The sequence below is a fragment of the Citrus sinensis genome, chromosome 4, assembly GCF_022201045.2.
Source record: "Citrus sinensis cultivar Valencia sweet orange chromosome 4, DVS_A1.0, whole genome shotgun sequence".
NCBI classification, from domain to species: domain Eukaryota; kingdom Viridiplantae; phylum Streptophyta; class Magnoliopsida; order Sapindales; family Rutaceae; genus Citrus; species Citrus sinensis.
Window position 1 is genome coordinate 1,987,820 of NC_068559.1, and position 23,147 is coordinate 2,010,966.

The window sequence follows — 23,147 nt, forward strand, 5'->3', positions numbered from 1 at the left end:
TTGAGAATACATACCACATGTCATCCTTGAGTTTTTCAAAGATTTCGCATATACAGATAAGCTTTTGTTTATATTCCATTGGAAGGGGAGGGGAAAAAAAAAAAAAAAGGCTTCTGGAGTACTTGTCTAGGGATAGTATATACAATACTTGTTTTGGTATTATTCTGTATTAAAGCCTAATTAGTCTTTTTGTTATGGAAATAGAACCAAATGAGGATTCCACCTAATTTTGGGTGTCTGGGGGACTAATTCAAGTCATGGTAGATACATGGAAAAAAAACAAATTATTACTGCTGTTGAACTGGAAAATATACATTTTGCAGCCTACATTTCACAGCTAATGTACTCAAAACAAAAAACAAAGCAAAACAAAACAAAAATTAATCCTCTGAATTTTTATTTTCAAGAAGTGGGGTTGATCGAAAGCTTTGCCAGTTGCGCCTGGCGGCGTCCTAAATGAAACGCTGTAGCTATCCATAATAAACAGACCTGAAACCAAAAGAGAAAATGCAGACTTTGATTACACCGGTTGAAAAAAATTAAACCAAAGAAAAAGAATTGCATTATGAAATTCAATGAGTTCAGGAACCAAAAAAGCTTGAAGTAGTAACAATTCGAGAGGTTCTATAACATAAATCACCAAGGAGTTGGTTTATACGTACAGGAAGGGCATACAGGGACACAGTTGATGTTCTCCCATGAAGAGTGCTGAAAAGTAGTTTGTACAGTCCAGCTGCGGATGCATCTCCAAGTCGCTGGACAATTACATCTATGCACACCTGCAGCAGCATATCTTTAGAGAAACCTATGTTTTGATGCTTATTGACATTTTAACTACTAGTGCACATAACAGATGTAGCGAAGCACAAGAACCCAAGGAAATATGAAATAAATCTTAATTGTGAATATCCTATGAGGTCAAAAAAATGGTCAAATGATCAACATACGAGATGACCATGTGCTTCTGTACATAAAGTACCAAATGAATATCACATTGCCCCGTTTCTAAGAATAAAATTCAGTAATAGAGAAAATTAGCATACCTTAGCTTTGTATTTTTCCTCTTGGGAAACAACAGTAAATAGTAGTTCTCTTCCAGGCCTGGTTACAACATAAGTAACCACCTGCAAGGAATGGAAGTCTCCCAACTGTGAGGTTTACTCAACTTTAGAATTTTAGAATAACTTACTTCATAAGCACACTGAATATAGCTCTGTAATACTGGAAATTGAGTTTATAACTAATAGACGAGTCCAACAGTATTGGAGGGTAACAAAAAGAAAATAAAAAATAGTAGCTCGTGACAAACCTTTCGTATGGTCTCTGAAATAGCTACAGTCACCCAAGTTGGCCAAATTGCAATAGCAATCATATTTGAGAAGGCAATAAACGGAGCAGAGCATATGGCTACAGTAATCCCAGCAACAGAAAGGATGTGCCCCTGTACATAATTAGATAAGCGAAAATGGAAAACAAAGAAAAAGGCTAGGATCACCATATCATGATAATTCTAAGAAAACCTATGACATAGTTCACAGAAGCTCAAGTGCAGGAAATTCAATTTGAATGATCCAGTACAACTTCAAGAGGTTACGGGTTACATGGAGAGGAAACAAGGAGCGGAACCAGAGATCCAGTTCAGATAATTTAAATAACACATCTCCAGAGCCAAAATAGGAATACAGCAAGTTATCAAAAACTTGCACAGTTACTAATGGCATCTAATGTGGGTGTTGGGAGTTTTCCCTCTGAAATATTCTCATGATTATACCTTTTTCTATGGCATGATCATTATAATACATATGATTCTACTAAATATGTACAGTTTGACCATCATTGTCTATTCACAGACTTAGAAACAACCTAATCAAGCAGCATTCCACACTAGTGTTTACTCCCAACTGCACGTTAATAGGGAGAGAAATGTGACACTTATTTAATTCATAGACTCTACATTGAAAAACTTAACACTAAAAACCCAGAAAACCAGGTATTCAAGAGGAAAGTCATAGTAACAAGCAAGTAAAACATCAAATAAAAAAACATTGCAAAACCTAATCTACAGGCAGCATAACGTTAAAGTGAGTTGTCCAGCGAGAATAAAAACAGCAATAAAGCTAAACCAGGTATTCAAGAGGAAAGTCATAGTAACAAGCAAGTAAAACATCAAATAAAAAAACATTGCAAAACCTAATCTACAGGCAGCATACTGTTAAAGTGAGTTGTCCAGCGAGAATAAAAACAGCAATAAAGCAATTTATCTCAGCAAGCAATCTTCTTCTTCCAAGAGAGCTTGAAACAGTCATGGCAATAACAGTGACTTTCTGCAATTGAGGAAAGGGGTGCGCTCCAGTAAGTTTTAAATATAGTATAAAATCAATACATGCAAGAGGTTGGTAAAACATGTTAAGGGATAGAGGCTGCTTTACCTGAAAATAAAAAAATGACGAGACAACTGCACTCAGCCAAAGGAATAAAGACACGGACAACAGATAATTTGAGGAGAATATAAGCCGAAGTCCGTCTAGGATAGCCCATAGGTGAGGCTTCACTATTGAAGTAGATGACCTAGGAGAAGGTACTTTGGCTGCAGGTGCAGTCTGCCCATCAGCCCCACTTCGTGGATCAGAATCAGCTTTTCTAAGGGCAAAAGTAACCAAGTTCAGAGAGTCAGTACTCACGACCAATTCACAAGCCAGTATCAAAGTTGTAAGGCACATCAGCACGTATATCATGCAACTCATGAAACCAAAAAGATTATAAGTGATGCAATGAAATGTAAATTTATAGCAGACCTTAATGGAGGTAACTCTTCAGGACGACGAGGTATCTCTTTGTAGATCCCTTTCGACGATTGTGCAGCAAGTTCCATCAAACAAGCCGCAAAGAGGAGAAGATCTACATAGAACCAGTCCATGTCCATGGTTTAAAACCAAGTTAAAGAACGGTTAAAATTTACAAAACTTGATAACTGAATAGGAAAACATACATGGACCCAAAAAAGCCATCCCAGCGGCAAACAAAGAACCAAATAGCTGGCCAAGTGTAGCACCAGCACCAATGAACCCAAACAATCTTGAGCCTGACTGAATACAAAGTAAAGTTAATTGTGCTCAAGAACCAAAAATTTCAATCAATGCCGAAACATACAAACCTCGCTGTCCATCACATCAATCACTCTAGCCCAAGTTGAAGAAATAGTAATCAAATTAAGCAGAGCCACCTGCAAAATAGCAAATATCACCGTGATAAACTAAAGCATAAAAATGAAAATACTCAACAGAGAGTTAATTGCCCCAACCAAAGTACAAATAGCTCAACCATTGTCATTACCCAGAGGAAGAATCCCATTCTCACTGAAACATAAAACCAGCCGTGGTCACCCCAATCGGCAGAATTAGCTGTACTGCCTTGGTCAACAGCAGCCTTTGGATCCTCCTTTGCATTAGATGACACCGCATCCAAACTCTCCAAGTGTGAAACACTCTAGTAAGTATACAAGAGAAAAGACTCAAATTACTAATTTGAAAGAGAACAGCACACTATGATGTTCACACAATCCTTATCTTACCTCCAATTTCGATAAATATCCTATTGACGAAGACTGCCATAGAAGGAAGAATACAAGCAGCGATACACTAAAAAACCTGTGTATCAAAACCAAAGCCTGGAATTTCAAAAAGCACCACCTATTACAAAACAATATGTAGTGTAACACTTTCACAAACAAAGTTTCTATCTCAACTGATGTAGCATCGCATCAATTATTTTATTAACATGATAATTGTATTGTATCTATTAATGCGTGTCTACTTCATATGCTACATCATACAAAATCTGTATACATAACATAATTACAAAGCTTTGAAAAATAATTCAGCAATCAGCTCAAGCATAACAAAATGAGAAAAGAGAAATTAAAGAGTCACCTTGGCTTTGGAGAGATTAGGCAAAGAAAATATCAGAGTGGAAACAGGCGCAGCAATCAAAGTTAGAATTAATGATCCGACAAATAGACCAGGCAGTTTTGATAAACCAAGCGAGATTGCTCCTTCGTCGCGTAAAGGAAGCACAACGAAATACGCACTCAAAATCTACGCATCAAGAACATATAAACAAATAAATAATCATATAAATTAATTGAAAGAACGAGTGAAAATCGGAAACTCACGAAGAAGAAGCACGAGGAGGAGTGGAGAAGAGCAGAGGTTTCGTGGGGGTGCAGGGTAACGAACACGGAGGCGAACGCATCTAAGCGCGACTTGCTTATTATGCGCTGCATCGTCATTGTCTTCGTTTTTGTTTAATGGAAATTTTTTAAGTTTAATTTCAATTCATTGATGGATTGAGGAAATTGATTGATGATGATCGGAGAAACCAAGCTCCCACGTTCTCGTCGTCGTCGCCGCCGGGACCAAGGTCAACCGACAATTACTACAGCAAAAAGAAAATGAGTTGTTCGGACTTTGGACCTTTGGAAGAAGAACCCACTTCCAATAAAGCCAACGAAAAGCAACGCGTAGAATATTGTTTTGAAATCTATCATTAAACGAAACGAAAATGCGAATATACCCCTATGATAAATTCCTCCGTAGGAAAGGCGGTTGAAAAATCGATGCTTCAGGTATAAATGCTCGAAAAAAATGATTAAGAAACCAACTTTTATATATTGAGACTAAGACGAATTTTGAGCCATTTATGTAAATTTCTCAATACAGTTTCATCCAGGAAGACATAAACCGGTGCACCATACAAGGGAAGTCAACGTTGCTCTCTTTTCATTAAATAAAAAACTGAAAACAGATCAATGAAACAACAAATACAAGTGAACTTTAGATTTGATACGGTGGAGTGCAAGAACTCAATTCCGTTGCTACTAATTGTCCAAATCGAACACAAAAGAAGATGAACTTTCTTTGTACATCAGTAATAATTTTTAAATTACAGAGACCATAAAACAATGGTTTGAAAAATCACGTTGAGACATTCCCTGTTCATTGCGGGAATTAGGTGATTGCTTGGTTCACTTGAGCCTCTCCCTTCTCAGCCTTTCCAATTCCTTTACCATCTGCCAGTGTTCCAATGACAAGCTGGTTTCGCCAAAGCTTGCAGACATCAGGCGCCCCATCGTCAACAATCTGTTCACAGAACAATTCCAGATGTTTAACAAAACACAACGTTATAGACCATAGTGATAACATCAGATAGCAGCTCATAAGTTTCTGACCTGCTAAGATCTTGGCCACCTAAGCTCCTATCCGCTTGTCTTGCTGCAACCAGATCACTTTCTACCACCTGTTAAGTATCACCGGCCATGCGTGAATTTTCAGAAAATATCTCCCGACTATTTTGAACACAAGTACTAATTCCCAAATTGTACTTCACATACCTTCTGCATGTCTGACTCAATAGAATGTGGCAATGATCTAACACTAGCCAAGTACCATCTCCAAGCTTCTAAAGTTTCGGCAGGCACAACTTCAAAGGAAGCCGCTGAAGAAGGCTGGAAAGGTATAACTAGGTCAGCTGGGACAATATTTGATTTCCCCTCCGAAAGTATAAGCATCTGGACATCAGCAATCATTTCCATCTTATAGTACTCAAAGTTGTACTCGACCTGAGGCAAAGAAATTCATATTATAAGTCATTTCAATTGCAGGGCTAAAAAAATCCAAAAGAATCTGCATGCATCAGCAGTACAAGGAGCAAATCACCTTCTGGAACTCCATTAGATTCTTCAGCAACCTTGCATTTTCAACCCCAGTGGAGTTGAGGGTTCCTGTTTCCAATTGGGTTTCATCAATGATCAAGTGTGAGCCATCAGCTAGCTGTAGAACTCCAGGTATCAATCTGGACCAATAACCATGTTAAGTGACCAAGAAAATATAAAAACATCTTTTGTTGTAAATTTGAAGTTACTGACTGAAGGCAAGTATTTCCTAATCTGATACCTATTTGTTTGATAATCCTTTTTTGGGGCAAGTGAGGCAGTGTTAAGGTAATTCACTGTAAGGGGTATGCATTGTGTAAATGGTAGGAGATTCTGCACAGAAAGTCTAATTTGATTGCCAAACACAGACACACTTTCTTTGCTTAAACAGGTGAGATTTAGCGAAAGCTTCCCCACAGCAACATTGTCGATTCTAGCATGTACCTGCTTAACAAAAACCATTGCATTACAACCATAGATAGGTGCTACAGAGAAGGAAATGGTAAAGAAACATTAAAAATTGAGATAAAACATGTTGAAAAAACATAGACCGGCAGCCATGACAAATTGGATTAATTGGCATGACCTAGAAGTAAAACCAAGATCATGAATGAAAAATATACCCTTGAAAGAAGATGCAACAACATAAGATGAGCTGCTATCCCATCATTGCCAAGAATGGATGTGAGATGCCTCAACAGGGACTCCCTTGTCTCTTTTACCAGCTGGGGCTTCGGCTGCAGGATCAAAGATTAGATAAAGTCCCAAAAACAAGGCTAGAAAGCAAAGGAGAATATGAACTTATGGATCCTAGAATGCTGTAAGAACAATGCAGATTAACAATCGATTAATCAAATGGATAACAAAACTAAATCAGGTACACAAATCACCTCCATCATAGGGGAACTATGCAAGAAGTCATTAACATCTAGCTTCCTGTGAATAAGACAATGGAGACGTGGTACCTGCACCAAAAAGAAAAGAACAGGCTATGTAACACCAGAAATCAAGAAGACAAATGTGCAATTTATTAAAAACGGCATTTTATGAGTTCATATGGCATCCTCATGACATACAATTTGAAACCTTTCAAGAACGCCAAACGCACGTGATAGAAAATGTAAGTAGTGCACATCCTATGCATCAGTTGTCACTAGAATTTATTGTGACAAAATTACAGGGCAAAAAAAAAAACTTCTATAAGCTGGTATTTTGTGCTTTGGTGACTGCTAAAAGAAATTTAAGAAAGATATATAGAGACAACACCTTGCAGCTTCAAATGGAACTGCTACCTTTTCAGGAGGCAAATGGACCAACTCATCTTCAATGAAACCATATGAGGACTCATCTTGATCATTTTTATCAGCCATAACATCAGAATCCAAAGTGAGGACCCCAACAAACTCGAAAACTTCATTAAGCTTCAACTCAGACTCAGGACAGTCATAAATCTGCATAATAGATTAGAACTTTCGTCAGTTCTAGAGAAAACGCACCAGATGCAGTAACCATAGTTTGCGTTTCTAGGAATATACGTGCTTAGAACAACAAGGAAAAAAAGAAAAGGTAAATCATTTACCTTTACAAGACATGGAAGAGAATTTCTTTCAGCATTAGTCACAAAATTCGTATTAGAAGTGCCCTCAATTACAGAATCCTTGGACTGCGAAGATGGAGAAGCATGTCCATTCTCTCTCTAGCAACAGAAAAGGTGTAACTAGCATTAGAACAAGTCTGCACTAATAATCTAAAGAAGTAGAAATATATTTTGCGTTAAATTTTTCTATCAATTTCCTATTCCAATACTTAATGGCCAGATCTGAAATATCCTTGAGATTAATTTTAGTTATTTCCAAGAGTTTCATGAGCTAAAGCTAATGGCATCCCACTTCTGTTTCTCATTAAAGTTTGTAATTGAACTTGGCACGGGTAGGAAAGACAATGGACCATTACCTATGAACATCATTTATTTTCCCCCAATTAACTTAAGAACTCATCAAATCAATTTTTTCCTCTTAATCCAGCTAGCGCAGAAAAGAAAGGAAGCTATTGACAGAAAGTCGCTTCTTACCATCTTCTTGACACTAGGAGAACTTTCAAACTCATCAACCAAAACCTGTCATTCAACAATCAAGCCGGTCAGCATAAAACAAGAATCATACAAGTAACAAACAAATAGTGCCATTCACTTTCAACAAGCAGGAATCAATCATTAACATTAGGGTTCTATTAGCAATCCATGTATTTTCCAAAGCAATGGTCTGATTTATATGCAACCAATCTAAAAGCTCTTATGCTTCTTATCATACAACCACATCAGAAAGTTAGCTAGCTGAAAATTTTCCTCAGATAAGAACCAACTCATTGCTGCAACAAACATCTTTGTATTTACCTAAATAATGAAAGAATGAAAAGTCAAAGCAAACTAAATAATGAAAGAATGAAAAATCAAAGCAAACATGTTAGAGAGCAAAAAGTCTCACCAAATCCATGTGGTTGGAAGCATCATCCTCCATCCTCTGTCGCTTCTCTCTTTGCTGGGATGTCTTATTCATTGCTACTTCAGACAAGGATTCAGTCCAGGAATTCTGCCCTGGCACCTGAATGCAAGACAAAACTCAATAAGCCAAGTACAATCCCATCATCAAAGCAAGCCACATTTATCCTGTTTCAGAATAGATTCCATTTAGAATTGCCTGAAAACTAAAACTCACAGGAACGCAATATAACAAACGACGCTCCCAGATTCGCATATCAGGCGAAGAGCCCATCGGATACTGACAGACATCCATAAACTTGTTTGTCCTCCATACCGACCCATCCTTTAAAATAAAAACGATAAAATTTCAATGCCACAAAACAGAACAAAATGGTTACAATGATACACAAAAGGCAGAAAAACGCTTATACCTTATAAGCACCGGCATAGAATTCATTTCCCAACATATCCTGTATCATTCCCCGAAATCGAACAAGTGTGTTGGGTTGTACCCATTTGATAGTCGTCGGATTAAGAATGGGAACCTACATTAACGAATCAGTTTCATTAGATTTAACAACCCATCTACTTATTTTTCCCAAATAATAACAACCCCATCTACTTAACCAGCAAAAATTCAAGATTTACCAGGAGAATGAAATAACTAATTCATTTTTTTTCAAAATTTTGGCAATTTAAAATGTTATTTTCCTGAAACTCTTAATTTAATGGGCAATTAAATTCAGTAAAGCGAAAAGAAATTGATTAAAAATAGATCTAGGGTTTTTCAATGAGCAAGTGTTAAGTACATGAGAGAGGGCGCCATCTTCGAATAGAAATTGACGGAAGAGATCGACAGCTCCCCAGTCCTTGCCATCAAACGACGCCGGATCGGCGCCCGACGCAATCGCCTTCTCGAAAGTTAATCGAACGGCGCCAAGTGGGTTCGCTAGACAATCGTACTTCGGACCAACCATTTCTGATTCTCGCTCTTTTCTCTCTGACTGCGAATTGAGAGAAGCAGAAGCTGTGGCGGCAAGTTTAATATGTAAGAGGAGATTTTCCCGCCAAATCATAGTGGGCCTTTGGGCTCCCGCCCTTTGATTGGTCGGGATTGTTAACTATTGTCTCCTTTTTTGGGCTTAACGGCCCATTTATTGACAAATTTAAATTTTTCCATGTTTTTGGATTCGATTCGTAAATTGGACACAAAACAAAAATCTTTAAACTAATATTGTTTTATATCAAAATTTTAAAAAAAAATCCTTAATTATCTAGACTACTCATTCCTCCAACCATTAAAATCTCTTGTGATGTTACAAATTGTAATCTATATATTCCTTAGTACGATAGGGTTGGACTCTATTAATTATAAAGAAATAAAATTAGAGAGAAATTATTTAAATTAGCTCAAATTAAGGTAAATTTACAAAAATAGATATTCGCAACATAAATGCTCCTAAGTCAACGATCGACAAGTGATTTATGTTTGAAATGCTCATTTTTAACTATTAAAAATTAAGGAAACAAAAACGGTAAATGAGCTACTTTTGTATATTAACCTTAATTTTTAAGTTTTTTTTATACTTTGTCCTCGAACATTAAAAAGAAAAAAAATGCTAATCCACAAGTATTACAAACAAACGTGAAAGCAGAAAGAAATATCACTTCTGCATAACTTACTAACAAGAACGGTGAGTCGTATAAATTAGAAAATAACATTATCGCACAGATTCTTAGGTTTGTACAACACAATATTTTATGATTCTATTTAAAATTAAGGTGTTGTAATTTAAAAATTACAGCTGTTGTAAAAAAAATTGTAATTATAAAATATAAATTAATAATATATTATAAATATAAATTTTAAATAAAAATTTTAACAAAATTATTAAAAATATAATAAATTTTTTATTATATAAAATAAAAAATTATATCAATAAAACTTCTAAATTTCGGCAACTATAATTTTTAAGCTTAATTATCCAACATTAATCTCAAACGCACCCTATCTATATAACACATACATCAATAGCTAAGAAGCAAGTCAATCGAGACAACAAAAGCAACAGCAGCCATCCATTTCCATCCAATTCATCTAGAAAAAAGCCTGGTGAAAAAGTTTCCAGAATTGGCCTTCTCCAAACAAGCAACATGAACATATCTTCCCAACTTGTCGACTTGCCTTGGTTCGCCTCTGGTATCTTTCTTGCAAACCTTGCATGTCTTGTCCACCCACCCTTCTTCAACGTACCCTCCATCCACTATTTCCAGCATCAGAAACAAGAAAACAAATCAATGATTTTCAAAAACGACTAGTGATTGTTTTCACTTGCGACTCAAGCTCAAAGTAATTTAATTACCATCTATATAGGATTTGAAGAAGTCCTTGTACGTCCCTCCAATCTTTCTTCTAAGAGCCCCATACTGCGCATATTCAGTAACCCAGTTGAGATTTTTTATGACCGTGCGCAGAGCAATAAACAAAAAAGAAGATTTGTTTTTTTTTTTTTTTCTTGTTGCCATATATTATTAATTACCTGCTCTCTGCTCATTTGGCTACCCGACCTGGTGGCTTTTCTAGCGTCCTCAAGAAGCTGAGCATCTTCTCTAGACCTTACTTGAGAGAAATCGAGAGCTTCGGTTATGTTGCTGAATAAGGATTGCGTGCTCTTCTTGGGGTCTTGCTCTTCCTTCTTGGCATGAACTCTGAGCGTGGAGACTCTGTTGAGCCTGTAACTAGACAAGTTCTGAGCAAATCCCACATTTGAGGCGAAACCACTAGGTGAAGGTGACAAATGAAGAGCCCCAAATCCCATTGTAATTCGCTGTTCCCTCCCTTCGCACGAGAAGGCAGCTATTGAAAGTTCCAGGTATTTATATTAACGTGCATGTGTGTATGTCTTGTGCCTATTTGGACCACAAAATCACAGCTTAAAGAATCGTTGCCACTCATAAAACCTGGTGGTTAGTGTAAGACTACGTGGCCTTTTGAAGGACTATCGTATTTGAGAGAACATTTTGATTTTGCGACTGCTTCTAAATTCGTAAGGGGGAAAGAACACCAGAACCTGTGGTTTGCTCCAATAAACAGTTCGACCCTCATTGTTTCGGGAATGACTAACTTTAAAAAGGGAAATTTCGTCTATATTCACAGATATAAGGATATTTTAGTAAATTAGTAATACTCTTAATTTTATTCAAATAAATAAATGAAATTAGATAATTACTTAAAAAGTGACGGGGTCTACTTGTCGTGCATGGGTCTTTTTCCCATTCATAAACTGGAATATCTTCATAAATTCTTGGTTAGCAACAAACTCGAGATTCTCAGAAAACATTGCCACATTTTCTGCAGATCAGAGGGAAGAGGTGAAGGAATTTTTAGTACACATAAGATGCGATGCCAACGAAAAACCAGATTTTACATCTCAAGATTCGAGAAAGCCATTGGTTTCATGTAGGATTTTCACATTTCTTTTACCATTAATGGATGATTACAAGTACATCATTATGGGAAGAAGTTGCTATTTTCTTTTCTACAAAACCCTGTTAATCTAAGGAACTTCATTACCACGCTCACTTAAGCAGTTCTCTATAGATGAGACGACAAAACTACTCTTACATAATAAATCTACACAACATAGACCATGCCGACTTCTAGGAGAGACACCGGTGGCACCTTGAGTGCTACATCTGGCCCCCGGCAGTTCCTTCGCAAGAAATTATATCCAAAGTTAATGGCCAATCTCTTGAGGAGAGATGATCCTTGTTTTGCTCGGACATGAGAGTGTCCAAGTATAAATGCAGTACCAGCCTGTTGAGCCGCAAATAAGTCTTCTAGTTCTTGTTGTGATTGTAGATTAATCTCAGACTGCGCATCAGTATCGGACTGGTCATCGATGGCAAATCTCACCCTTCTCTGGACTGCCCTGACGGGTTCCATTTCGATGACATCTGTGACACTCTCTACTGAGGTAAACCCACCTGATACATTAGCTGGCTGTAATGTCTCCTCAATCTCATAAGCTGGAGCACCGGATAGCGACACTGTTCCAATCACAGCCAATCTGCCATCACTTGTTGATTCATTAGATCGGGATGTTACGGCATCATCAGTATACAAATTAGTCCTATCAGTTTTGTACCAATCATAGCAGATGAAATCTGCCAGTCTATCGACTAGTTCAGATTCAAAAGAGTCAACATCCTGATGAACGTCGCGGTATCCATAGCGGACAATGCACCTGTAGGATCGATGAGCTGCAGGACCCACACGGCCTACAAGATACCGCTCAGCAGGGGGCACATGGGGAACAGGTACTGATTTTACACATACAAAGACAAGGATGCGGTGGAAAGCAGGGAGGTTGGTGACAAAGCGGGAGAAGTTAGCAGGGATGCCGGAAGTGAGATCAGTAAAAACTAAGCCAATGCCAGGAACTCGAGCAATTCCCAAGCTTGGACCCAAAGCTAGAAGCCATTCTAGCGATACTTTGTTGTGCAGGTCAAATTCATACTTCTTAATGGTGGCATAGTGCCAAACAAACATGATGGTGGTTAGGAAAAGAGCAAGTAGGATAGGAAGCCATGCACCTTCTCGGAATTTGGTCAGTGAAGCTGAGAAGTAAAGCAATTCAATGGAGCCAAAAAATAGCAAAAAACAAAGAGCTAGAATTGGCGGTTTGTGCCAGCAGAGAATGATAACCAGGGCAGTGAGGCACGTGGTCACAAGCATTACAGTCATTACAGCTAACCCTGCAACAAATTACAGCAATGTCATAATGTTTCAACTTCATGAATTCACTTCAATTACTCTCTCCTTAATATCATTAATTTTTTTTTGTGGGGTGGGGGATGGAGTCTCATCAATTTTTATTCAGATAAGCAAAGGGCAAGCCAATTATTCTTTTGAAAAGATAATTATCATTGTCGGGGAAATGGAGATAGGCATCCATGGATATATAGGCAAAAATTTATCAAAGCAGACAGAAGAACAATTTTCAAATATTTCACTCAATGAAATAAGGATAAAAAACTATCAATTAATAAATGAAGATAGAGGTTTAAATAGAGAGATCTAGTATCTGAAAATAGATAATCAATTCGAAAGTTGTAACTTACCAGATGCATTCCCTATGTGCTTAGTGTCTCTAAATCCAATGGTCACAGCAATGCAGAGAATCATGAGAACCCAATTAATCTCAGGAATATATATCTGCCCATGAATCTTGTCAGAGGTGTGAACAACCTTGACTCTTGGGAAGCAGCCAAGAGATTGGCTCTGGTTAATAATAGAGAATGTTCCACTTATAATTGCTTGGCTTCCCACAATAGAAGCAAGAATCGCGACTACAAGCACTGGCCACCTCACACTTTCTGCACCCAAAAACTTGAAGCAATTATTTTCATTCCAAAAGATGCAAATATCCTAGTAAATTGAACAAGCATCAGTTGACATGCAGCTGTGTACTAGTTACTTGCACATCAAGGGTCACTTTTGCTTTTATTAAAATTAAAAGGAAAAATAAAACTGACAAATGAATACCTGGAACTGAGACAAAAAAACTGATCTGGTAATTGGTTTCGTGATGCTTCGATAAGTAAGCAGCTTGCCCCATATAAGCCAATATAAGTGCCGGATAAACCAGAAAGGTAAAAGCAATCTGTCTCAGGTAAAGCATAAAGAATTAGAATTCTTTTTACTAGGCAGCTTAGACTCAACCAGACAACACACAGATAGAAAACAAAATTTATATACCAAAAGTTCTAATAGAAAACATTTTTCAAATGTACCTGAATTGCAGCATAAGAGAAGTGGCCAAGATCAGCAAACATTGCCTCCGACCCTGCATAGAGCAACATTCCATTGTCATTCCTTGTTCATTGAATTATATTTACATAACATAACAATGAAGAATACACAGATTTCAGTTTTGTATCAGTGTTTAACTCTTTGACTGATATGTTTATCGTATGTGCATATATTCCAAACTGACCTGTTATGCACAACAATATACCACCCAAAGACATCCACCCCCGCTTCCTTGTCTTCTTCAGGAACTTGAACATGTAATATGGAGAAAGGGCTTGATAGACATGAGAGTTCCAGTGGATTATATTGTATAGGCCAAGGGCACTTATGCAGAGTAGCCATATCAAAACAACTGGTGCAAACAAAAACCCAACCCGATGGGTGCCATAGTGTTGGAGTGCAAAAAGACACACTATGATGAAGCAAGTAATTGGAATCACCGCGTCTGCAAATAAAGGCAGAAAGTATAGGTGAAGAACATAATGAATTATCACAACAAAACTAAAAATTAACTTAAAGCTTCAGCAGTTTAAATAACCCTTGCTGAAAAGAAAACTTTTACCCGATTTTCTTTTATGGAGGCTTCAATAAATTTATAATAAGTTTGGTAAAGCCAAATTCCCACAAGTGGCATCAAAATGTTTTACAATTACTGGTACATTGATGTCCACAACTTGTCCATAACTACCATATAATTGTTCCATGAAAAATGTATTTTCTCTGTATGTGTGGAACTTAGCAACTTATTCTGGTAGCTAATTAGTTTCATCTATTTTCTGCTACATTACTGGTCAGCAAATACGGACAACAGCAGAAACTGTGTAGTGGTCAATGTATTGTAGCACAAAACTAGCATATGTTTCCACAAATTTAATAGATCTCAACTATATGATGGTGCTTAATCAAATACTAGATAGCTACACTATTCATTTTCAACCAGACTATATTTTCTGACTAGCAAATTATATCACAAATATACATCACTTTTTATTGCCACAGTGTTGTATTGTTTACTATGTAATAGTCAACTCATAATATTTCCTAGAACAATGTAGTAGATAGGATCAACTTTGACTCCAGACCACAACTTAAGCAACTTGAGTGGTCCCTGCTTCAGTCAATGACAAGATCGATGACAAGATGGAGCATCTATCCTGAATGACCAGAAAGAGACTCCACCTTACTCCTTTAAAATCTATATCAATTTTTAAAGTTTGCCACTTCACCTATGACAAAGTGAAGTAAATCTACTACTGGAACAATCTGTACATGCCGAATAGAGACGCGGTCACTGTCTTCTCGGTTCTCCTGAATGATCAAAATAAATATAGATCCTGTTCAATCTTAAATTTCACTAGGAAATAGTCAGGTAACTAATTCTAAGCTTCAGCTTTCCTGTTGTGCTTATGCCCAATTCTTAGAGCTCAATAGAGAAAGCATTTTATCTCATTTACTGTCTTGAATATGATTTAATTAATACTTTTAAGATATTAAAGACTAAAAGCTAAGAAGCTTACACTGGTGATGCTCCTTAGACATGAAAAACTCAAGACCAGACACTGCCGAGAAAACTACATTTTAGAACAAAATTTGTTAGTTAGCGAACAGAGAGAAAACAGTTGCCAATTGAAGTGTTACTGGGAAGGTCTTTACCGGAAATGGCCGGAGTAAGAAGTCCATCTCCAATTACCATACAAGTGCCAAGTAGAACCAAGATAAGCAAAGCAGTATGCAAGAACTTGTGCTTCTCAAGATACATTTTGACTCTTGAACTGTTCTTCTCCGGGGGCTGCTCCAGTTTATAAGTAGAGAGCGCTTCATCAGCAGCCTGCCTATTGGGCAAAAGGCTTACCTTAGCATGCCGGCATATTGATGAGTACAGGGCGAAAGTACCACCTGAAAAATATGCACAAAAGGTTTCGATTCAGCATCAAGCTTAGCCGAAATCTGCCATGCTCAATAATTTGGGTACTTACCCTCTCCATTGTCATCAGCTCGAAGGACTATAAAGACATACTTGAACAAGGGAACTAAAGTCAGAGTCCAGAAGACAAAAGATAAAGCTCCAAAAATTTCTTCATTCGTGTTTGAATGTTGAATGTCTTCTGCAAATGTACTCTTGTAAACATACAGTGGGGAAATGCCCAGGTCACCATATACAACCCCAAGGCTTTGGTAAGCTAGAATCAATATTGTCTTCCAAGAATCCTTCTGAAAATGCAATTACACATAACGACCATAACTAATTATGCTGAACCAAATAGAAGGGGGAAAGAAAGAAAAAAGAAAACTGCAGTTAGCTCATACCTTTGAAGAATCCCAACACTTGCCATGTTCAAGATCCATGGTTACCAGTACTCCTCAATCTCTAACAATAAGTTTCTGGTTTTTAACTCACTTATGAGCAGATCTGCACTGAAAAAGTAGAAGAAGCGTTGATAAAGTAACTAAAAAGAAGCGAGAATTTTTTAAAATAACTGATAAGAGCATTAAGGAATTTCAAAGCGAAGCCCATCACTACACCCGCAAATAGAGAAGATACATTCATAAAAGCAAGTCACATTCCCCAACTTTTCAAGACACCCACATGCCATCATCCATACCTCTAAAAGTCTAAATTCCAATCACATCCCCACCAAACTCATTATAACATCTAAGAAAAAAATCCCTTTTGTGAAATTTATTTAGGTAAAGAAGAACACTCAAAAACTTCAAATTTCAATTCAATCCCACAAGCATTGAGGCTCAACCACTCTAGAATCTTCCGGTTAAAGCTCATAAATGAAAAGGGTCCCTCATTTTTCATCTACAGTAGTCTCATTTTCACCCTTTTCTTACACTAGAATCAGACAAACAGTAAACTCATGGGCACAAAATTCACCTAGAAAAGACAAAAGCAAATACTACAAAAAAAGAGCACTGCACTGTGCATACGTAATGTAATGCAAGTCCAAAAATGAAAAAGGGGTCACATCTTTTTCAGAGGGGAAATACGAAACGAAATAGGAGAACGAGAATCTTTGCGTGATAGCAGCCAAAAGGCAGAATCACGTGAATTCAACGACAGTTAACATTTCTTAAAAACTGTTACCTTTCTTAAAGCCATATAAATGACACACACACACACACACGTATTATCACCGCCACCACCTCCAGCAGCCCACCATCTTCAAAAACTGCTGCCCACTCATTTAAAGCTGAATTTCAGGACTCTTTTTTCGTTTTTATAAAATAACCCACTCTCTCTCTTATCTCACACACGCATCGCCAAGATTACATTCACTTTAACTAGTCACTTCTTGGTTTTCCAAATTCCCACCTACCTGAAGCCACCCTTTCACCCTCTTTTTGCATCGTGGAAAACATTGAAAGCGCTTTTGGAAGTAAAAAAATGGTGAAGGGCTCCATCGGGTTTGCACTTTTGCTGAGTAACTCAACTACTCAAGAAACTCAAAACAAAATCGAAACTTCCAATCAAAATATTACAATTAGTCACTTGCTAAATACGCCATGAGAGCTTAACATGCTCTTGAACTAAAAATGAACAAAGCAGCCAACTTTTCCCCTCAAACCCCAATACCCCACATTATCAAAATTTTCATTTTTCTGAAAGCCACTGGCCTACTCTTTGTGACCCACTTTGTGTTTTTTATTCGTCTTCAGGTTTACATCATTACCCATCAATTATCATGCTTTTTTAGCTTCACAGATAGTGACCTCCATTAACGAAAAAATGAAAATAAAAAGTAAAAACATCCACCAAACTCAGAACTAAGGCTGAAACCAAAAATGAGTAACTGGAACTTTCCATAGCATTGAGATTTGTGCTTCTGTTATCTTCTTGATCTAATCTTTTAACTTTATTGTAATGTAAGTGCCCTCGTTTAAATATACGCACCGCCTTAGTGAGCTATGAAGTAGCAAATCAACACTTGGGATATAGTTTTGAGTTAAAAATAGTTAAATGGAAATCGGAAACTTAACTCCACGTGCAAAGATATTGCAAAGACAGCGAAGAATGGCAAATTTTGTCTGGTTTTGAAGGTTAAATTAAATGAACAAGATGTTCGGGTTATTACAGCAACCGACAACGGTGGCGAATGTTGCTCAGTAACTATTAATTACAAATTAATAAAAAAAACTAAACTAAAGAGATCAAAGAAAAATGTTTAGCAAATTAACATTTTTATTCGTCATATGGAATGTTTTATTACCATTGTATTCATTTATCATCTAATTATCAATCAACAATCATCTTTGCACTTGCTTGCATGATTTTTATTTTTTATACTACATTATTTTATTGTTGGATTAAATCTTTGAGAAAGTGAAGTTGCATGTGATGTTAACATGTGTTATGTGGTTTCATTTGTATAAAAATTGATAAGTGTAGAGAAATGCATGCACCCAAATCTTTATGCATAATCCCCCCATCCCCCCAAAAAAAAACAAAAAAAAAACAAACAAACAAGAATAAACAGATTCGGCAAATTGCAGAGAATATGCAGCTTCTGGCGGGTTACACTAGGCCGTCTGAACTGTACTGCACCACCCAGTAATGCTTTTTTGAATTAATTAATTACATGTTTTGTTTTCCCATTTTTTTTTGGCTTATTTATAGTGAACCTGACCGGCCAACTAAATCACTACTTCCTATCTATATATTATTTATTTGATGTTGCATAGCCATTGGCCATGCTGCATTTGCATGGGACATGTATCAGAAAACAAAGCAATATCGATTTGTTCACCAAGTTTACCGGCGCCAGCAGCCATGTGGTTCAAATTCAATAGGGTTGGGTTATAGCAATGTTGGTAGGTCCAAGTAGATCACAGAAAGTTTGTTTCTTTAGAAATAAAAAAAAATGAAAAAAAAAATGTTCTGCAATTCCTAGCTAGAAGAGTTGCATTAAAGGTGATTAAAGATGTTAATTAACTGATTTAGGTGCTCGTTGCACGCATCTGCTTTTTCTGAAAAGGCAAGTCAAATGGGTATGAGTCCTTTAATTTTATTGTTTTAGTGTTGGACACCATTACCAATTTCAAAAGGATGTTTTTCTTGAAGATGGAGATTACTTGTCCTGTATTAATTATATAGATAGATGGATAAACACGAACCATTAAAAAAATGTTTATCAAAAGTACGCATTCTCGTGCAGCAAATAAAGATATAAAGCTGTTTGATATAAACCTGTTTGATATTGTCATTGAGATAAGAATTCTCAAAAGATGCCCTATAAAACAAATAAAGATATCACTTTGAAGTATCTAATGCAGGCTTCGTCCTGCCGACTGAATTTTTTATTCAATCGTGTTTTAGTTAATTAACAAGCGATCAAAATTTGTATCTACACTCGAGCAAAAGTTTAGATCAAAAGAGAACCTATATATGCTGTTTGATTGGGGGGCTACTAATGCGTAAGGGCAATAGAACTGTGATCTTCCAATCAAATTATTAGTGATGGAGTTGCTTCTGAGTGGGAGACATAACAAAATCCCATAAATAAAGTAGGGTGTAAATCCAACTGGAGAATTGGAGCTATATTTTCATGAGCAAGAAGGGCCCATCCCTGCCCGTAATTGACAGCTCTCAAGTCTCAAGTCCACCCCGCCTGCCTCTTTGTCCTTATTATTTGTATTTTCACTAGTCTGTATTTGAATAATGCAATAAAGGAAACTCAATAGTGACTGCAAGTAGTACAATAGTCTTATTAAGCCAGTTGGCTGGTAGCCCAATGGTGGGTTAGAGTTCTCAACATTTTGTTATCTTTTCTCCACAAAGAATGTAGAATAATTGAAGATATCTCCTCAAAACTTTTGTAAGATTAGAGATTTCCCCACCAGTTATGTAGATTTTCGAGTTATCTATTCTGTTGAAGTTTTATTTTCAATATATCTGTAGATTATAACAATTAAAAAAAATGCAATATCCTTAAATAAATAGTAAGTTTAGGGATTGATAACTTTAGTAGGTAAAACAAAGACTCTTATTACCTTAATTAATAACGTAAGATACATAACTGTCTCACAACAGTTTGATGAAAATCTAACGACTGTGAAAAAAATAGGATTTTGATATCTTATATTTCTACAGCCGTTAGATTTTTATCAAACGGTTGTAAGATAATTATGTATCTTACATTGTTATGTCAAATAACAAGTGTAGGTAAAAATTTGTTACCTTGTATATAGTCCATATATGTTTTAGGAAAAAGCTATTTATCTCGAATTCTGGCCCTGAATTTACGCCCCGAAAGCCAAAACGCACCGTTTGGTTTTGTTTCATTTGCTTTCCATTTTCCCTTACCAAACCAAACGGCGCATTTTAACTTTCAGAGCGCAAATTCAGGACTAGAATTTGGGGTAAATAGCAGCACTCTATGTTTTATCACTATGCTATAAAAAGTCTGATGGGCTCCAATACGAAGGCTCAATGAATGAAGTCTATGTGTCAAAATTTTGCGAGCCAAAAATGATTTCTTCAATCAAATTAACCCAACGTTAGCCATTTGTTTGTGAACGAAGCAAAGCCCCTAGACTCGGCCCAAATGCACAGAGGAACGAAGCCATATTTATGACTTCTGATTGTGTTTGTGATTGTCTACCCTCTCAGTGAATCAATTCTAAATTAGATTTCATAATAATTGCCTTTCCAAATAAATTCATAACATGTTTAGTCAACCTAGATTATGAAATAATTACTTTTCAATAAATTTAGTATACATGTTTGGTAAATTGATCCTGAATATATGGTGTCTATGTACAATAACTAAAATGTCCACATTTTCTTTTTTAAAAAAACAATTCAAGTTTTTATTCAAAATTTAAATAATAACTAAAAAATTTTATTACAAATTTAGAACTTGTTTAATCAAAAATAATATATTTGTTAAATAAGTATTATTATTGAATAATTAAAAAAAGTAAATTTCTGCCATCGGCATTATCATCGTTATCATCGACCGTTGATGGTAATTATTGATGTAAGTTTGTAAAAATAGGTATCATTGGATAAGAGTATTTTGAATCTGAACATATGAGTGTTGTCACATTTATAGCATTTCGCCATAAGCCAATGACGATGGCTTATTGATTTTAGTTAAAAATTTTAAATAGAAATAAACTAACTTTTTTTTTTTTTGTTAGAGTATATTTGGAAATGTATCTTAGTACGATATTCAGATTCTAAAAAAAAATGACTTCCAAATGCTGCTCCCACCATGACTTTTAATGTTTAGTACAAAAATAGATTGTATGAGAATCAAATTTTAAACAATCTTAGAAAGTGTTTGCCAAAAATGTTTTGAGTGTTAGATTATAAAAAAGTAATTACTTGACAATCTAAAGCAATCCCAAAACATCTAGAGGAGGTGGCAAAATAAGTTACAACTTGATTGCATGGCACAAATATTAACACGATTAATAAATTGATTGATATGGCTTGACACCATATATAACTGTGTCAAATCGTGTTGAGCCATCTCAATATGATTACACATTTATAGCACGAAATATATGGTAATATTTTTTTAAAAAAATTAACTAATACATGTACTGAACACTAAATTAGTTATTCATGTCATATTCATATTGTATTGTAAACTTGCTCATGTCATATTTATATCATGTTAACTTATTTATGACTATTTTAAGAATAATGTTGACATGTTGGTTTTTAAAAATATATTAAATAGGTCAACATAACTAACATAATTCATAAATGAGTCGTATCTATATTTTGATGTTTCGACACGATTAATAAATAAGCCGTATTCATATTTATTTAAATTTGACACTAACACATTACACGAACTAGCACCCTATCTTCTCCAACTTTATGAGATTGATAACGGATAGCTACGAGTTGCAAATCTGAGCCCAACAGCACAAACCATTAGCCTATTAAGTTCATTCAATTGATCAGAGGTGGACCATAATATGTGACATTAATAAAAGTGGTGATATTTGATGGCTTCAATTTCTCTCGCCATTTTCACTATTCAGTTAATCTCATTTATTTTTGAAATTATCCTTATTAAAAATAAAAATATAATTAAAACAAAAATAATTCCATAAACCTAGCCATCTTCCACTACCATTCTCGTTGTCTTAAGCTACCAGACTGCCACTAGTCCTTCATTGCCAATTGACCACGAATTTCCCAGCAAACCCTCTTCTAAAAACTCTATCGAATTAAAATCAAATCAAATCAAATAAACGAGCAATTTTGTTGGAATTGCAGTACATAAAAGACATGAATTCTAGAAAATGGACGTAAAGAATGTTTTTAGGATGATGAAAAAATGTAATCAACCTACTATGTACTTACACATTGTCAAATTATGGCATCACAATAGCTGCTAACGCAAGCACAGAAGATAATTGCAGTCTCCCTCCTTCTCTAAACAAGCATCTTTAGCATATATGCTCATCGTCTCGATAAGAAATGAAAATGAAACCCACCAAAATTATAACCAGTAGAAGTAATTTGCTTAATTTGTGCGGACGATTACAGCAGCAAATGGGGGGTTTGGCGGCTGCTGGGGAATTTGCTGGTTGGGGTCAATCAGCCACGAAGAGCTAGTGGTGGTGGTGGGGTGCCTTGACACGGTGACAATAGCAGTGAAAGGTGGTTATGGTTTTTTGAATTATTTTATTTTTTATTATTATATATTTTTTAATAAGGGTAATATCAAAAATAAATTAGATTAGTTGAAAAGTGGGGGTTGATGAGAGAAATTGAGGGAGTCAAATATCACCACTCTATTAATTAGGATATTACACAATATGCACTCATATTTAGTTTTTTAAAAATACCACATTCATATATATAGCTATAAAATATAATTTTTACCTCTTGCAATTTGTCACTTGTTACTAATTTTCATATGTAAGATATTAATAATTTCATTATTCATTATTAACGTGTTAATCTTATAACTCTATCAATGAGTAATGCGTCATAAGCCATGTGAAATTACTCATTATACGCCATGTGAATTGTGATATAAAGTAAATATCTCAAAATTATGTGCATATTATCCCTTCTAAATCGTCTATCTCATAAAAATAACTATGTGAGGAATTAAAGATTGCATGCATTTTCTCTACCATATAAATTAACCAGAACAATTCACTATCTC

General features: G+C 35.9%; 4 protein-coding genes across 15 annotated transcripts; all 4 read right to left on the reverse strand.

Annotated features, from left to right (window-relative positions):
• Positions 1 to 261: 261 nt before the first annotated feature.
• On the reverse strand, positions 262 to 4,507 carry LOC102622187 (uncharacterized). Of its 4 annotated transcripts, none has more exons than XM_052440254.1 (13): positions 4,172 to 4,506; positions 3,930 to 4,094; positions 3,572 to 3,667; positions 3,334 to 3,468; positions 3,155 to 3,223; positions 2,990 to 3,086; positions 2,796 to 2,898; positions 2,430 to 2,640; positions 2,211 to 2,324; positions 1,310 to 1,441; positions 1,044 to 1,124; positions 663 to 779; positions 262 to 489 (listed from the first exon to the last, which is right to left on the reverse strand). In XM_052440254.1, exons 1-13 carry the CDS (start codon positions 4,286 to 4,288, stop codon positions 403 to 405), a joined length of 1,524 nt encoding a protein of 507 aa, XP_052296214.1. In that variant the 5' UTR covers positions 4,289 to 4,506; the 3' UTR covers positions 262 to 402. The 4 variants fall into 4 exon arrangements, with proteins under 4 accessions (XP_052296214.1, XP_006486200.1, XP_052296216.1 ...); XM_006486137.4 differs by having other exon boundaries at positions 3,334 to 3,486; positions 4,172 to 4,505; XM_052440256.1 differs by lacking the exon at positions 2,211 to 2,324 and having other exon boundaries at positions 3,334 to 3,486; positions 4,172 to 4,507.
• A 250-nt stretch (positions 4,508 to 4,757) lies between these two features.
• On the reverse strand, positions 4,758 to 9,793 carry LOC102621896 (mini-chromosome maintenance complex-binding protein). The gene is made up of 14 exons (XM_006486136.3): positions 8,999 to 9,793; positions 8,621 to 8,734; positions 8,425 to 8,532; positions 8,194 to 8,310; positions 7,782 to 7,826; positions 7,290 to 7,406; positions 7,003 to 7,161; positions 6,601 to 6,675; positions 6,334 to 6,447; positions 5,952 to 6,154; positions 5,715 to 5,850; positions 5,390 to 5,617; positions 5,228 to 5,295; positions 4,758 to 5,138 (listed from the first exon to the last, which is right to left on the reverse strand). Exons 1-14 carry the CDS (start codon positions 9,263 to 9,265, stop codon positions 5,024 to 5,026), a joined length of 1,866 nt encoding a protein of 621 aa, XP_006486199.1. The 5' UTR covers positions 9,266 to 9,793; the 3' UTR covers positions 4,758 to 5,023.
• A 332-nt stretch (positions 9,794 to 10,125) lies between these two features.
• LOC102620937 (uncharacterized) lies at positions 10,126 to 11,219 on the reverse strand. The gene is made up of 3 exons (XM_006486132.4): positions 10,730 to 11,219; positions 10,553 to 10,616; positions 10,126 to 10,453 (listed from the first exon to the last, which is right to left on the reverse strand). Exons 1-3 carry the CDS (start codon positions 11,006 to 11,008, stop codon positions 10,284 to 10,286), a joined length of 513 nt encoding a protein of 170 aa, XP_006486195.1. The 5' UTR covers positions 11,009 to 11,219; the 3' UTR covers positions 10,126 to 10,283.
• Positions 11,220 to 11,626: 407 nt separating this feature from the next.
• On the reverse strand, positions 11,627 to 17,111 carry LOC102621219 (potassium transporter 2). 9 transcript variants are annotated; one of them, XM_052440249.1, is made up of 10 exons: positions 17,096 to 17,111; positions 16,312 to 16,419; positions 15,981 to 16,215; positions 15,658 to 15,900; positions 15,522 to 15,575; positions 14,189 to 14,449; positions 13,986 to 14,038; positions 13,738 to 13,855; positions 13,314 to 13,568; positions 11,627 to 12,947 (listed from the first exon to the last, which is right to left on the reverse strand). In XM_052440249.1, exons 2-10 carry the CDS (start codon positions 16,348 to 16,350, stop codon positions 11,824 to 11,826), a joined length of 2,382 nt encoding a protein of 793 aa, XP_052296209.1. In that variant the 5' UTR covers positions 16,351 to 16,419; positions 17,096 to 17,111; the 3' UTR covers positions 11,627 to 11,823. The 9 variants fall into 9 exon arrangements, with proteins under 9 accessions (XP_052296209.1, XP_052296213.1, XP_052296212.1 ...); XM_052440253.1 differs by lacking the exon at positions 17,096 to 17,111 and adding an exon at positions 16,608 to 16,901 and having other exon boundaries at positions 15,981 to 16,212; positions 16,312 to 16,414; XM_052440252.1 differs by lacking the exon at positions 17,096 to 17,111 and adding an exon at positions 16,547 to 16,901 and having other exon boundaries at positions 15,981 to 16,212.
• Positions 17,112 to 23,147: the final 6,036 nt, after the last annotated feature.